Genomic DNA, 15,363 nt, shown 5'->3' with positions numbered 1-15,363 from the left:
AATTTTTTTTTTTTTAATTTTTAAGCTGTCTAAAGTGTTGACAGCCTAACATGCAGCACTTTTCTGATCTATACACATACTCAGCAGGTCTTTTATGAAAATATTATGGTAACACTAGGGCACAGAAGAAAGTCAGCAGGTAAACGGGGTCTACAAAACTTCATGTCTTCTGCTTTTCTTGGCAGTCTATGAGAGGAGTACGAGTAAGACCAAACCCTCTAGTTCACTTTGCTTGTCTGTTCTTGCAGGATTTTAGATCAGTTCTCTTCCTACAAGAGTTTGTCAGGGTTTCACTTCTGCAGCTACATTTTTCAAAGTTTCAAGTGGCCAATACAAACCAGAGCCTTTGATCTCTTTGACATAGTTGCTAGGAAACCAGCCGGTTTTGCCGTTGAGAGACCCCTCCCACCAGCCGCCCACTTCCTGCCGTGTCACCTGGATGATGTCACCCTTATCGAAGGACAGCTCATCCTCATTGGTCTGCTGGAAGTTAAAGCGTGCTTTCACCAGCACCTGAGGGGCACTGTTTTCAGACATGTCCTACAGAGAACGACAGAAAAAATACAGAGAGAATTTGTTCCAGCTTCTCTTTCATAGTTGCCTGAGGACTCAAATTACAGGTGTGCCAAGTAGTTTGTGAACTCAAAAAGGTTTTACACACAAAGAACTGAATAGTACCTTTGACAATTATTCTTAAAATCACTTCAGTCTCTTTTCCAGTGGTTTAAAAGAAGCCTTTTTTATTCTACATCAGGGTGTGAAGTGATTGTGATGCTCACCAGACTGCGGTACTGGTTGTACTTGAGTCTGGATGATCTCCTGTGAGTGGACAAACAGTTGGTCGAGTCAAAGGACTTGATCCGCAGAGAAGACGAGTGACGAGAACACACAGAATTACTCTCACCACCGGACTCTACAACCAAAAAACACTCATCAACAAAACAGACCAAGCACACACACGTTTACGGAGCAATCTAAATTGGGACATTCCATTCTATTGGCTTCATATACAGCTAGACATAGATAATATAACCTAACCCTAATCTTAAAGGGATAGGTCATTCAAAAATGAAAAACTAGATAAACACAAAAGATGATATTTTGAAGAATGTTGGGAAACAAACGGTTGCTGGTAGCCATTGACTTATGTAGTATAAAAATACTTGGAAGTCAATGGCTACCAGCAACATTTACATTTATTCATTTAGCAGACGCTTTTATCCAAAGCGACTTACAATTGAGGAATACTGTTCAGTTATCAACATTCTTTTGTGGTCAACAGAAGAAAGACACTCATACAGGTTTGGAACAAGTGGAGGGTGAGTAAATGATAACAAGATTTTTATTTTTGGGAGAACTATCACTTCAAAAAACGTTCTGCATTTTTACAAAAACATGCACTTATTTTATATATTAATGCTGTTTTTACAAATGATGACATCCCCCAAAAAAAGGCTTTGGGTAATTGACCCTTCGTAAAGAGCTTAAACGACAGGCGATCTGACCAACCATAACGCTGAATCTGCCATCTTGTCCAACAAACAAATCAGACAGGAGGGTAGATTAACTTCTGTGGACTTAAACTTGAAAAATGGTGTGTATTGACGTCTTTCCGCAGTTGAAAAAAAAAAACCTTCTGATGTTCATTCATGTTAATTTCGTGCTTTAAGCAAATATGAAAAGACGATCGGTTCATGTGTGCCGCTTGAAATGAGGCACTACAGTGATCTGTCACAACACATTAAAGAGCCACAAAATGGTATTTATTGCTTGAATTTCTTAAAAAAAGGACAAAATTTGAAAGGTATGTTTCATACCAAAAGTAACCTGCTCTGTCTTGTCTGTCGGCATGTTGTCCGTTTCCTCTTTAATCCGCAATGTATTTTTTACTGTGTGAGAACATGGTGTAGAGTGAGAGCGGCATGGCTTGTCGGACATAGCAACAGTAACTAAGGAGGGCGAGGTTTTGCGAAGGGTCAATTATGTCAGGTTTAGCTCACTTCCGAGTAAATACTGTACTCCATGCTGTTAATAAACTAAATGCCTCTATGATTTTATCATAAACAGCACTGATAACACAGGTGTTTCAGATGCATCTCACCTGAAGTTGCTTTGTTGAGTGCAACCAAACAATTCAAGACCTTGGAGAAGTTCTGGCCCTGAAGCAAGTCATTGGCCTCAAATACCTGCAGAGGGACAAAAACAGAGACGTGCATGAGCTCAAATATAAAGTGAGAAAAAAGGATTTGGATCTGCTACTCTCAGATAATCCTATACAAAAAGAAATTACATTTTAGATTAGCATGTTTTGGTTTGATGCACAAAATCATAAATCATAATCCCCCCATGCCTTAAGGATAAATACTGTCCCAAAAGGATAAATACTGTTTTTCAATCTGCAATATAAGGTGGACTTGATTCATAACATACCATTCAAAAGTTTATGGTCAGAAAGGGTTTTTAAATTACACATGAAACTGACTAAAAGTGACAGTAAGGACTTTTAAGAGCCAGATTTACTAGAGATGCACCGATTGATCAGCCAGGGATTGGAATCGGCCGATTTTCCTCATGATCGGCTGGTCAGTCTCACTTCTTTCCGATTTCGAGCCGATCCGTTTTGTTACCAGCGGCACAGGCAATAACGTCAGCCGCGCATTCTCACTCTCTTCTCTCCGACGACCCCTTCTCTCTCACACACATGTCTCATTCGCTCCGGTTAAATAGTGCTTGTATTGCGCATTATTTTAGTAATTCCCGCAGGTTTCGCACTTATATCAAACGCCCGCGCACCACCACTGATCTATATTAGTGGAGCGCACAATCCGCGCTCAGTCTCAAACAGCTTGTGAGCCACAAATACCAAAATGAGTGGCTAACTGCGCTAAAACATTAAAATACATACAAAATTATGTCAAAATGCCCGTCTTGGCGAGTATCCAGTTAAACACAGTCAGTTTTGGAATGTTAAATAGTTGAGAAAGAGAACGCATGTTGTGTAACAGTATATTTGGTCCGTGGATAAACTCTTAAATGGACCGCAGTCCAATATTCCTGCTGCTGTCTGTCATGTTAATCAAAGAACAAAAGACAAAGAAAATAATTTTCTGCTCTTGACTGAATACGTTTTATAACTTTAATTTAGGCATTAATCTGTATTTAATTTTTACAATGAAGAACTTGTGTTTTTTTATTAAAATAAAACTTTGCGTTGAAGAAAAGTACATTTTTGTTTGTATATGCTGACAATTATAGTTCTTAGAAAGAAAATTGGAATCGGCAAAAATCGGTATCGGCAGATCACACTAACGAAAAATCGGAAATCGGAATCGGCCAAGAAAATTGCAATCGGTGGATCTCTAAGATTTACTAAACAGAGCAAATTAGCGCGAGAGCGTAATTCCAAACAGCGCCGATGGGCGTGGAAATTTCTGTGGGTGATTTACTGACATCACGCAAATTAAAGAACACAGACGCAACATCTCATTTACATATCGACCAAAACAATCTACCAAGAGCAGCGCAAATTAGTCTAGTCGCAAATAAGCAGAGCTGATGCTTATCACGTGCGGCTGATCTACTTACGACACAGGCGTAAAATAGTTTGTTATGCATTTTTTGAGCATTACATAATGGCGCAAATATCAGTACTTTGACGAGCGCAAAAGTTAGTAAATCACATTGAGTGATTCATTTTAATACTCTCCTCCCATAAATTTTGTGTCTGAAAGGGAAGCTCCTACAAATGCATATTCAATAAGGTCAAGCGCAAAAATAACTGTGTCCACGCCTTTTCAGCATTAATGCTTCACTGCACGTTTTAGTAAATCCTGACAGTACTATTTTAACTCCAAAAGATGGTTTGCGCTGGTGCAAGCTGTTAGTGAATCTTGCCCTTATAATGTTACAAAAGATTTCACTTAGTATTTCAAATAACTGCTGTTCTTTTAAACTTTCTATTCAAAGAAATGTAAAAATGTATCATGAGCAACACTACATTATCATGGTTTCAACATTAATAATAATAAGAAAGGTTTCAAATCATCATATTTAAACGTATGCATTGAAATGAAATGCATCAAGGGATCAATATGATGAGTGATGCTGACCCAAGCATTAAGCATGGTGAAAGCTTTAGGTCTATATATCAAACTTGGATGGACAGTTTTAGCAGAGGAAGGATTGTAACTCAAGTCATGTAATGCTAAATATGCAAATCCAGAGGCCATATGCAAACAGCAGAACAGTAACAATCATTCATAAAAAATATGGACATATTCTGCAGAATAAGCAACATTAGAGAAACTCTTGCATATAGGGTTAATTTCATCTCTTTGTGACAGACCAAATTTCTAGTCACAGAAACCTACAGAAATTTATGATGATCACAGATTCTCTATAAAATGAGTCTGCTTCACTGAGGGAATATAAGAAAGTAGTTTTGCTAAGCTTGGGCAATGCTGTGTTTGTGTGTGTGAGCTTCTGGCTCTCAGACTACCTGCTGCTCTCTGGGCCATCTGGACACATAAGCTCATACCAAGCAAACCCAAACTGGCCTGATCGGACACCAGCTTGATTTGAACTCTTCAAACGATACAGGCAATGAGATGGAGAAGTAAAGTGGTCCTGGATTTGTGTCTATACACCAAATGTCTCCTGGTGGATCAGCTCATTTGCATTCTACTATGATGATTATAATTTAGGAAACCATATGTGACTCTGGACCACAATTTATACATCATCTGAAAGTTGAATAAATAAGCTTTCCACTGATGTATGGTTTGTTAGGACCATATTTGGCCGAGATACAACTATTTGAAAATCTGGAATCTAAATATTGAGAAAATCGCCTTTAAAGTTGTCCAAATTAAGTTCTTAGCAATGCATATTACTAATCAAAAATTAAGCTTTGATATATTTACAGTAGGACATTTACTAAATATCTTCATAGAACATGATCTTTACTTAATATCCCCATAATTTTTGGCATAAAAGAAAAATCAATAATTTTGACCCATACAATGTATTTTTGGCTATTGCTACAAATATACCCCAGCGACTTAAGACTGGTTTTGTGGTCCAGGGTCACATATCTTTTGGGGAAATCAACATATAAATGGTTTACTTCTTGTTTTCTCTGTACAGTTAGGAAGCAGGCTATTTTAACATTTAAAAAATGTGTCATTTTTGGAATGGTGTTTGCCATTTCCCATTTTACTGCCAAAACACGAAGTATTTTCAAGTGATACACTTGATTTTTATCATGTATTAGGAAAGTAAACTGGGTTAATTTGAATGTCATGTTGTCTTAGAAGTAACCTGTAACTTTGATCCCAACTATTTTTTCTCGTGCATACATGCAATTATAGAGAAATTTTGTTTAATTTTATAAATAAATACACTCAGGGGTAGATTTAGTGAATTGGGGGCCCCAGGCAAAATATAGGAATGGGGCCCTATACATTTGCACACATTTTCCTAGATCAACCTTGAGGTTCCATTTTGTTGTTTTCAGCGTAAGCCTGTGTGCAAAGGCTGTCTAATTCTAAACTTTAAAATACATTTATTTTGAGTTGGTTTAAATACAAATTTAAATAAAACTGAAAAAAGAATGAAAAGGCAATTATACATTTACACACCTATAATACATGTCAAGAGCATGCTCACAGATGAGAACAAAACAGCGTTGGATGAAGTGGATTAGAGCCCTGCACGGGTCTCAAATATAGGCCCTAGCCCGTCTTTTCCTAAAGCCCTGCACGGGTCTCAAATATAGGCCCTAGCCCGACTTTTCCCCAAAAAAGCTTATACTACTGTTTCAGCTATTAAAATAGTTCAATTTTGTATGTAACGGAAAAGTGATTATATTTCGTTTAGTTTTTTTATAAAGTAAATTTAGAAAAACATTTAGAGTATTTTTTGTTTGTTAAAAGTGATTTTTTTTTGTTTTTTTAAGTAAAGGCCAGCGGCAGACAGTGAATTAGCCTATAGCCTATGTTTGATCAATTTAGCCATCTCAAATCATCAGGACTTGCCTAAAATAAAATCTATATATAAAACAGTTCAAGTATATCACAATGTTAGTTTAAATGTTTAACCTATATAAATGTGCATATCCAATCATTTGCGGAGGAGTGGAAGCTGAAGCTCTGCAGGACATGGAGGCACCAGTGCCATCACTTGCATTTTTTTCTAACAGTGGAAAACTTAAAATACGCAGTCATTTTTGCTCATAAGAGTAATACATCTTTCTAAACTGTAAAGGGTCTAGTTTTATTTGAGTCCACTCACAATATCAACAAAACGTTGTGATTTTATAAAATAAAGAAAACAAACGCTTTCTGCCGTCTCAGGCTTGAACAGGAGCGCTTCACAATGATGAACTTTAATGATGCTTTATATTTCTACTTTAAAACGAAATAATTCAAATCGAAAATAGACTCCTAATAAAATAAACTCTTTCATTATGTAATCCGTGCATTTCTCTCTAAAGGCACATTCAATTAGGAGATGGCGAGTCATTTTTTCATCACTATAATTGATGGAAGGCCCGATTATAATTTGCGTTTTATTTTATAATTCCGTACAGTTAAAAAAATAAAACACTAATTATAATGGCATATATGTAAAACTTTGTCCTATAATTGTATAGCTGCTTTTTCAGATTTTTATGTTGCTCTGTTCTGAATACCTTAAAATGTAAAGGATTTGCTGCAACGCAATTTTGTATGATATGTTAATTATTTATATTTTTTATCCATGCAGCAAATGTTTTAAAAAACAGCTTTAAAATTACTCTGTTGCATTCCAGACGCTTTTAAAGTACTTTTCACTATACATTTTACGGGTAGCTTTAATGTAAACATTGTCATGAATTCGTTGCATTCCCATTTGTACAATAGCCAACAAATTCATTGTTGTAGGCTAACCCGATCTCATGAAAGTGCGTATAGCACGATTTTCTGCTTCTATTTGGCATAATATTTCTATGCAGAAATTGACTTTGGCATGCAAAAGACTGATAAATTCATAATTAACGGCATGGGTTCAGTCGACAGAAATATGGGACACACAGGCCTATAATAACTGCTGAATGTTTGCGGGGGAAATCTCAGATCAGTCTGAGCGCTCATGGTACTCACAGTGCGTACAGCCGTACACCTGCAGGCGCCACTGACTCGGACGGTTGTTGTAGAAATAAACACCGTAAACAGCAACCATCCGCGTGTCCACGCTTAATGCGAATATCCTATATATCCTATATTTAGGGGGCCCTTGGCTTTTGGGGGCCCAAGGCGGTCGCCTACCTTTGCCTAATGGGTAAGTCCGCCCCTGAATACACTTACATTACTGTTCAAAATTTTAAGGAAGATATTTCATTTTAAAAATAAATACATTTTAATTTAGCAAGGACTTTCAAAGATTTCTATTTCAGATAAATGCAGTTCTTTTTGAACGTTCGATTCACCTAAATAAATAAATGATCCTGAAAAATGTATCAGGGTTTCCACAAAAATATTTTTATATTTTTACATTATAAGAAAAGCTTCTTGAGCACAAAATCAGCATATTAGAATGATTTCTGAAGAATCATGTGCCATTGAAGACTAGAATTTGACATTTTTGCCCAATGGCAATGTAGCAATCTAAACAAAGTCAACAATGATTTTGAACTGATCAGGAACTCATGAAAGCAACTTTCTCCTATCAGTGAATTAAGAGAACGGTGTTTATTTGCTCCAATGTACCTCTCAAAAAAGAGACACAAAGACATTTCATTAATATTCAGTACTTGATACAGTCCTAAAGTCCAGTCCCCAACACTCAAGCACCATCAACAATCATCACACACATCTAGGGATGCACGATATATCAGCCACCATATCGGTATCGGCCGATAAATGCTAATTTTTTCTGTTATCGGTATCGGCCTGATAAGAAAATTTGGCCGATATCTTAAAGCCGATAAATAATGCATTATTTCCTTCAGAGACACTTCAGATGCGCACTGTTCGTTTGCAGCCTTTTGTGCAATTGTACGTTGTAATATTGTGTTTATTTGATGTATATCTGATTTATCTCATATAGAATGCGTTTGGTTAAGTTAAAAAGAGCGCTTCAGTTTACCGGTGATAAACTCAAACAGCAGTGCACAACATTAATAACTATGATTGGGAATGTCGTGTATATAAAATTCTAATGAGAACATTATTATAATAAAACGTTGTGAATTCTATGGGTTTAGTTGCCGTGTTTCAGCGCGTTGATATGGGAAGAGCGCATCCACAACAGGATCACACATTCTGACTATAGCACGCAATAACTGCATCATTTTGTACATATATAAGTTGTAATATTATGTTTATGTTGTATTAATATTAATCTCAGGATGCATTTCCTTGAGTTAAATAAGCTGCCAGCAAAACGCTTCAGTTTACCATGTTCATTCAGCTCTTCAGCTTCAGCACGCGCAGCTCAACGGCTGCTATTTAAAACAGTGGTATTAATTTGTTACTTTTTCAAAATCATCGATACATTATTAATAACAACAACCACTTGTATTTTTCTCTTATTATTTTCATCAACAATATGGTTTAGTAATTAAAATCATTTAATTATTGTCCGTGCAGAGGCTATTCCGTTTTATTGATCTATGGCGCATTCATTTTGATTCTTTACACGTGTAATGATGTCCAGTGACTTGTTTGCATTATTTATGCATTATTTTATTTATTTGTAAGACTTTTTTATGACTAAATTTGGTAATGGGAGAGTAAAAATATTTTTAAAACGTACACCGTTCAAACTAGGCTGCTTATGTTGAAGTGTTTGGGATTTTGTAATCAGGCTCTCAAAAAGTATATAACAATTTGGATATAGATTTATCGGCCAACATATCGGTTATCGGCTTTCAAAAATAAAGAATAATCGGTTATCGGTATCGGCCAAAATTTTCATATCGGTGCATCCCTACACACATCTAAGTCTACATTACATCATCTGCCATCACTGCAGTGGAATTAAATTCCCTCCTGCTCTCTCTCTTTAAACCAGTCATCCAAACATGCCATTTGAAAAAGCAGTTTTAGTGTGGAGTGCCTCTCTTCATTCTGGCCTGTGCCAAACCCCACAGCACCATTAATGAGCTGGCAGCTCTACCCATTCAAACACACAACTCCATTCACCACAATAGAGGGCTTGTCTGAACCTCTCACAGCTGGCCAGAAGAACCGAAGACACTGGCACTCCTGAAACTCACAAACACACAGAACCGTAACCGTCCTACACAACAGAACTCATATAGAGCAACAAATGCCTCACAGAGCAACATACGCACACAGCACCCCTGTGAGCAGAAAGATCTCAGTTACACCATCACGCTGGCAAACGTTAACAAGCACAGAAGTGTTTGTGAAGAAAAATCACTCTCAGATTTCCCAAAAACCGTTAAGAGGGACAAAAAAATGTGACATTCAAAAATTTAAAACAGCTTTCACTGACATAACAGCAGTTGTTGAGAAAAGCGTCACTTTCAAAATAACATGCTGCCATCACATAAGATCTGAATGCAATTCACTACACAGCCAGCGCTAGACTTTAGAGCAGGGGTGCCCAAACTCGGTCCTGAAGGGCCGGTGTCCTGTAGAGTTTAGCTCCAACCCCAATTAAACACACCTGAACCAGCTAATCAAGCACTTATAGGCATACTAGAAACTTACCAGCAGGTGTGTTGAGGTAAGTTGGAGCTAAACTCTGCAGGACCGAGTTTGGGCACCCCTGCTTTAGAGATTGCAGTAAATCAAAGGTCATGTGACAGTTCATTGCACTGTAATATGAATAATTTATGGCTGCATACTGTGCAGTCTACTGCATGCTTTTCCCAAGAAACAACATGCAATTGGCTGTACAGACATATCGTAGATATCTGCAGGAAAAACGGGCAGAGCTGGATCTGAACACAAAATCTAGCCATAAAAGTAGGTTTAACAATAGCACTGGCTCTAATGCCAATAAAAACACTGTGTGGGTGAAGGATCTGATTCAATCTCACACCAACACCTATTGGACTTGCGTGGAGACGGAGCTGCCAGAACACCATGTTTACAAACATATGAACGGTTAATAGCATATCAGCAGTGTAAAAAAAAAACTGTTACAATGCACTGCAGTTTTCAGCAAAGAACTTCTCTTGATAAACAAGTCTGGACGACTCTGAATTCATTTTACTTGGCATTGAGAATTGTCAGGTGCAACGCCCATTAACACTTGGCTACACCCTGTAAATTACTGAAGTGAAAGAGTTTATTATGAAACGTTACACTAAATATCGGACATTCACTATTGTAATTCAGCAGTCGCTGTTTACAACAGTTTCACCAAGATCATGGTCATGCCAAGTAAACTATATATTTTATGGCACAGCAGCTCTATTTAGAAGTTTGATATACAAGTAAATCCAACTTTATCCATGTGGCACTTACATTCAGTATTCTCAAGTAAACCACTGTATAGCAAATCCCAACCGCTTGATTGTTTATATTGTTGCAAAATGAAACCTGTTACCAACCAGCTCTAATTTGATAAATGTGATAAGGCATTAAGATATTACAAACATCATGATTTTCTGTGATGCTGCTTTGAAACAATCTTCATTATAGAAATAAAATGTATGACTTACGCGCACATCCTTTTGAGTTTAATGCCCACATTTTGCTTTATTCTGGAAAATACTTTTAGATTCTTTACAGCTATTGGAATACACTGGAATAATATTCTGAATAACCTAAAATATGTAGCCTACATATATATATATATATATATATATATATATATTATTTTCCTGAAATACTTGCTCTTGGCATTTATGTCACATTTGTGTGTAATTTTGGGCAGTCACATTTCAGTTAATTCTCATTCTCATCCTTAGTGATTCATTGCAAAACACAGTCCACAGGGCTCTTATAAATTGATTATCGATGGAGATATCATGCCTTTAAATGCTTTTATAATCAAATCTGTCTTCCACAGCTTGAATTTTCACCGTCTGTAAACATAAAATACAGCAAGCTACCTGGACATCTACCAATGAGACACTGCAGAAAGAACATTAAAGCAATGTTGCATGAATCATTTAAGAAATTGTTATGGTAAAACAAGTCAAAATGCCGCAATAGCACTCAATGCCATTGTTACCAATGTAATAATAACTCTAAAACCAAAACACACTGGATTCGTCTGTTCCCAACTCCAGCTGAGACCTGATTTGCCTTCAAACCACACAAACAAGCCACTGAATCAGTGATCAGAAATATGAACGAGCATGCAAATGACACGAACGACTACAACAGCACTCACCTCTATGTGATACAATGCACAGCCTTTCACAAACTCTCTGATATTACTCAGACACTCGTCTTTCCTCGGGTCCTGGTAGATCTGAAAATAAAGCGAACAGATAAATCCTCTTCCAAGCAGGTTGGTCAAAGAACAAACAAAAAGTTATGCGAATGTGCCATTTGTTTATATCACGGCTCATCGCCCCGTTCCTGCATAAAGCCACTTATTCTTCATAGGGAAGTTGGCGGAGGAATGGCGGAAATGACGTGAGCTAATAGCTTGCGGTTGGGTTCAGAGAGAGGGGCATGCTGGCACAGGCAAACACTACCTGACCTGTCAGAGCAAAGTCTAGCATCTTCACGAAATGCTGTAGCTTTATGCGACGTGTTGTTTATACAGTAGAGCCTGTCAATGCATTTGATTGCAGCATTCCACTATTCACAGTCTGTTTATCAAATCAAACGATTACTGCGATCATATCAGCATCGATGATTTCAGATTATATTGTATTGCCTATAAACTAGAATCACTGATCTGTATATATTAGAATACATTCTACTACGCTGTCTGTCGAGACTGGTTGATAAAATGTTTATGAATTATTTATTAAATATATCCTAATTATCGTTTACATCAAAGCGTATGTGGATAAAATAAATTATAACATAAAAATAATACTAAACTCCATACCGTTACAAATAAACATCCTAGCCTACCCGCAAAGACTAAATAAATAAATAAACGCTTTAATATTGTGTTGAAATGTACTCAAATTCAATTACTCTGATGTTAATAGCAGATTAACATTTTTTAATGAAAATTGTCTAATTGTGAAAAAGTAATGTTTCACTGTTAGTAGAAATATTTCTAGTGATGAGCGGTTCAGTTCATTTCAGCGAATCGGGTTTTTCGAGCAGTTCGTTCCAATGAACCGGTTCAAAAACCAACGGAGCATGACGTCCCATTGAGGAACATTTCGTTTGATTTTTCACTGTAATTCAAAGTGTCCCAATTCAATAAGTGCAGCCACGATTCGGCTCATAAAAACGGAATTTAAGAAGAATTTGTAGTGTATGTTATTTGTTCATGCATCCGTTTTTGGCTCATTAACTCTGCCGCGTCCGAATGACACGGTTCGGTTCAAAGAGTCCGATTCGCGAATGAATCATTCAGACAGGTGCTCAACTGAGTCACTAAAAAGATCCAACTCAAAAACAATTCGTTCACAAACCGGACATCGTCGTCTCCGCTCTCTCCCTCTCTACCAGTCAATGGCGGTCGACTCATAAAGGCAAATTAATTTTCCACGGTTAATTTCCGTTTATATATATTTATTTATGGTCCCCATGATATTCTGATCACTATTTCATTACGATTATTATTAAAATACCACTCTTGCCCCGTCACCGCAGATTATACGAGATTTCCTTTTTACACAATTTCCTTTCACTCATAGTTAAAAGAAATTAAATTAAGAACTCAAAGTTTAAGGAAACAGTATCTTAATACACAAATGTACTGGCTAGCGCTCTCAGCGAACGCAAAACGCGCGCGCGGAGACAAATACAAAGGTCTTGTGTGTCCGATTCACAAAAACACCAGTGCTTTTGTGTCATTTATGTACTCTGTTATGGAACTGCATGAGCTCATTGACCAACAGCTTACCGTGTGAACCGAACCGGGTCGCAGCCGCTCCAGCAATTTACACAAAACCACTCCATCTCTGAGAGATGCCTGTAAAAAGCCTTCTGGGTCCGATAGCGTCTTTTTGGGTGATTCCAGGACGCCCAGCGTTATTAACCATGTGATGGTCTGTTCAGCCGAATTCATGACCTCATATGCGTCTAAAGCTCAATAATCCATAAGCAAACGAATATGCAGGGCTTTGTGAAATGACAGCTATCCTGTGTAGTGCGCAGCGGCAGAGGGATGTTTGGAGCGAGGGCTCTGATCCCTCCTTTTCCCTGGATATTAGGGATGACGATCTGTTTAGGGTTATCTGGCAGGTCCGGTTTCTCTCTCCTCTTCTTTCATCTGGCAGGATGTCAGCAAGTGTTAAACCAAAATCAACAGCCTGCAATTGTTTTCCGCCACATGACACCCAGTTCCCGCAGCTCGGGTCACTGAATACTTTAAAGACTAAAGAAACAAACGCACTGATATTAGGCATTTAGCAGCACTAGAGTGCGTATGAAAGACAATATTAGATAGTATGTCATTAGTGAATATAATATATTTAACATCACGTGTCCACAGGTGGAGAAAAACAAACGATTTGAATAAAATCTTTAGCAAAAGTCAACTTGTATGATCTACAGACTACACGCACCCATGAAAGATACACTTTGTTGCGAGAGTGAGCAATGCGTCTCGAATTGTTCAAAAAAAGGCGCTGATGCCAAATATTATTCCATTGAAATCCATATGTACCCCTGGCGCCCTCTGCCGTTCCTAAAGACCCACAGATGAATTCAAAAGTAAATTAACCCCTTAACTGTCACGCCCCATCCAAACTTAATTTGTTGTAATTTATGAACACTTTGGAATACAGACCTAAGGTGGGTTGGCTCTTTTTAAAGAAGAAAATCAGCAGATTATTGCAAAAGTGGAATTTTTTCAAAAAATTCAAGTATCAAAAAGTTATAGATGTTTAAATTTACTGTAAAGAAAATGCGCTATACTAATTTTATTTTATACATAGTAAATATTTTACATAACAGGTTTTACTCAAAAATTGGTATAAAATTAATTCCTTATGTCTAAATAAGTTATGTTCCAAATTTAAAGTTGATATGAAAAAAATTGAGGTTCCTGTGAGATTTTATTTAGGGCGTTATACCACAAACAGCCACCGGATGCTATCAAAACGCCATCGAATTTTTTTTATGCATTTTTCCGTCACAAATGTCTAGATTTCTCTGTAAATCTTACTTCTATTGCAAAATAGAATCATGAGACTCAGACCTTTCCAATGATATGTATTCTGTCAAGATTATAAAAAGTTTTGATTGTAAAATACCGTAATACATTTTGTAATATGACACTTGGCACCGCCCACTAAGGGGGAGGAGTTTTAAAGTACCATTTCCATGGTAACGCAATGTCCGATTTCAAAATGGTTTTCACAGGATGAATCAAATCAAATGATATATAATTTATGACAATTACTAAAAGATTTGATCGAGAAAAAGGACAACAAAAAAAAAAAAGTACCACCAAACGTCCCACAGGTGGGACGGTGACAGTTAAGGAGTTAAACTCTTTGATAAATAAATACACCTTTTTCCCCTCACGACAACGTTTGGTCACTGACTGGAATTCATTGCGACACTTGGCACCGCCCACTAAGGGGGAGGAGTTTTAAAGTACCATTTCCATGGTAACGCAATGTCCGATTTCAAAATGGTTTTCACAGGATGAATCAAATCAAATGATATATAATTTATGACAATTACTAAAAGATTTGATCGAGAAAAAGGACAAAAAAAAAAAAAAAAGAAGTACCAAACGTCCCACAGGTGGGACGGTGACAGTTAAGGAGTTAAACTCTTTGATAAATAAATACACCTTTTTCCCCTCACGACAACGTTTGGTCACTGACTGGAATTCATTGTATTTCACAAAGAAAGAAAAACATTTTTAGGGACCTTTAGGATTTTCACAAATTTTCATAAAAATCAAGCACATTTTCACTCAAATTCTCATGTAATATAGCAATAAATAAATTAATATACATCCTATGTGCTGTAATGAAGTACTGAAAACCATTCTGTCAATACAACTTTTAATGAATAAAACCAGCATAAATTAAATCGCCTACAACTAAAACTACCATGATGTATATTTAATTTGAGTCATTTAAAAAAAAAAATAATAATTCACATCACAGTAATGAGGATGAGTTTTCCCACATTATAACTGCCTATTGACACTTGAGCAAAAATAATGTCAAATCTTTGTGGTGCTCAAAATTGGTCTTTTCTTTACACAAAATACAATGCCCATTTCTTCTTTTGTAATATTAAC

The 15,363-nt window shown here is 36.9% G+C and overlaps 1 protein-coding gene across 2 annotated transcripts in view; it reads right to left on the bottom strand.

The window, feature by feature from the left end:
• The window catches only part of LOC107567796 (rho guanine nucleotide exchange factor 7-like), a 28,640-nt gene extending 15,134 nt beyond the window's left edge, over positions 1 to 13,506 (bottom strand). Inside the window, exons 1-5 of one of the 2 annotated variants that reach the window (XM_016253560.1) lie at positions 13,003 to 13,506; positions 11,356 to 11,436; positions 2,102 to 2,186; positions 780 to 913; positions 339 to 540 (exon numbers count right to left, since the gene is read on the bottom strand). In XM_016253560.1, coding sequence (XP_016109046.1) covers positions 339 to 540; positions 780 to 913; positions 2,102 to 2,186; positions 11,356 to 11,436; positions 13,003 to 13,167 — 667 coding nt within the window. In that variant the 5' untranslated portion in view covers positions 13,168 to 13,506. The remainder of the gene's footprint in view (positions 1 to 338; positions 541 to 779; positions 914 to 2,101; positions 2,187 to 11,355; positions 11,437 to 13,002) is intronic. The other variant, XM_016253561.1, reaches the window with a different exon arrangement.
• Between the last annotated feature and the right edge of the window lie 1,857 nt (positions 13,507 to 15,363).

This window comes from Sinocyclocheilus grahami, unplaced genomic scaffold, assembly GCF_001515645.1.
Source record: "Sinocyclocheilus grahami isolate Dianchi unplaced genomic scaffold, SAMN03320097.WGS_v1.1 scaffold1188.1, whole genome shotgun sequence".
Lineage (NCBI taxonomy): Eukaryota > Metazoa > Chordata > Actinopteri > Cypriniformes > Cyprinidae > Sinocyclocheilus > Sinocyclocheilus grahami.
Note: the sequence above shows the minus strand (reverse complement) of the source record. Positions and strands in the feature narration are given on the sequence as shown.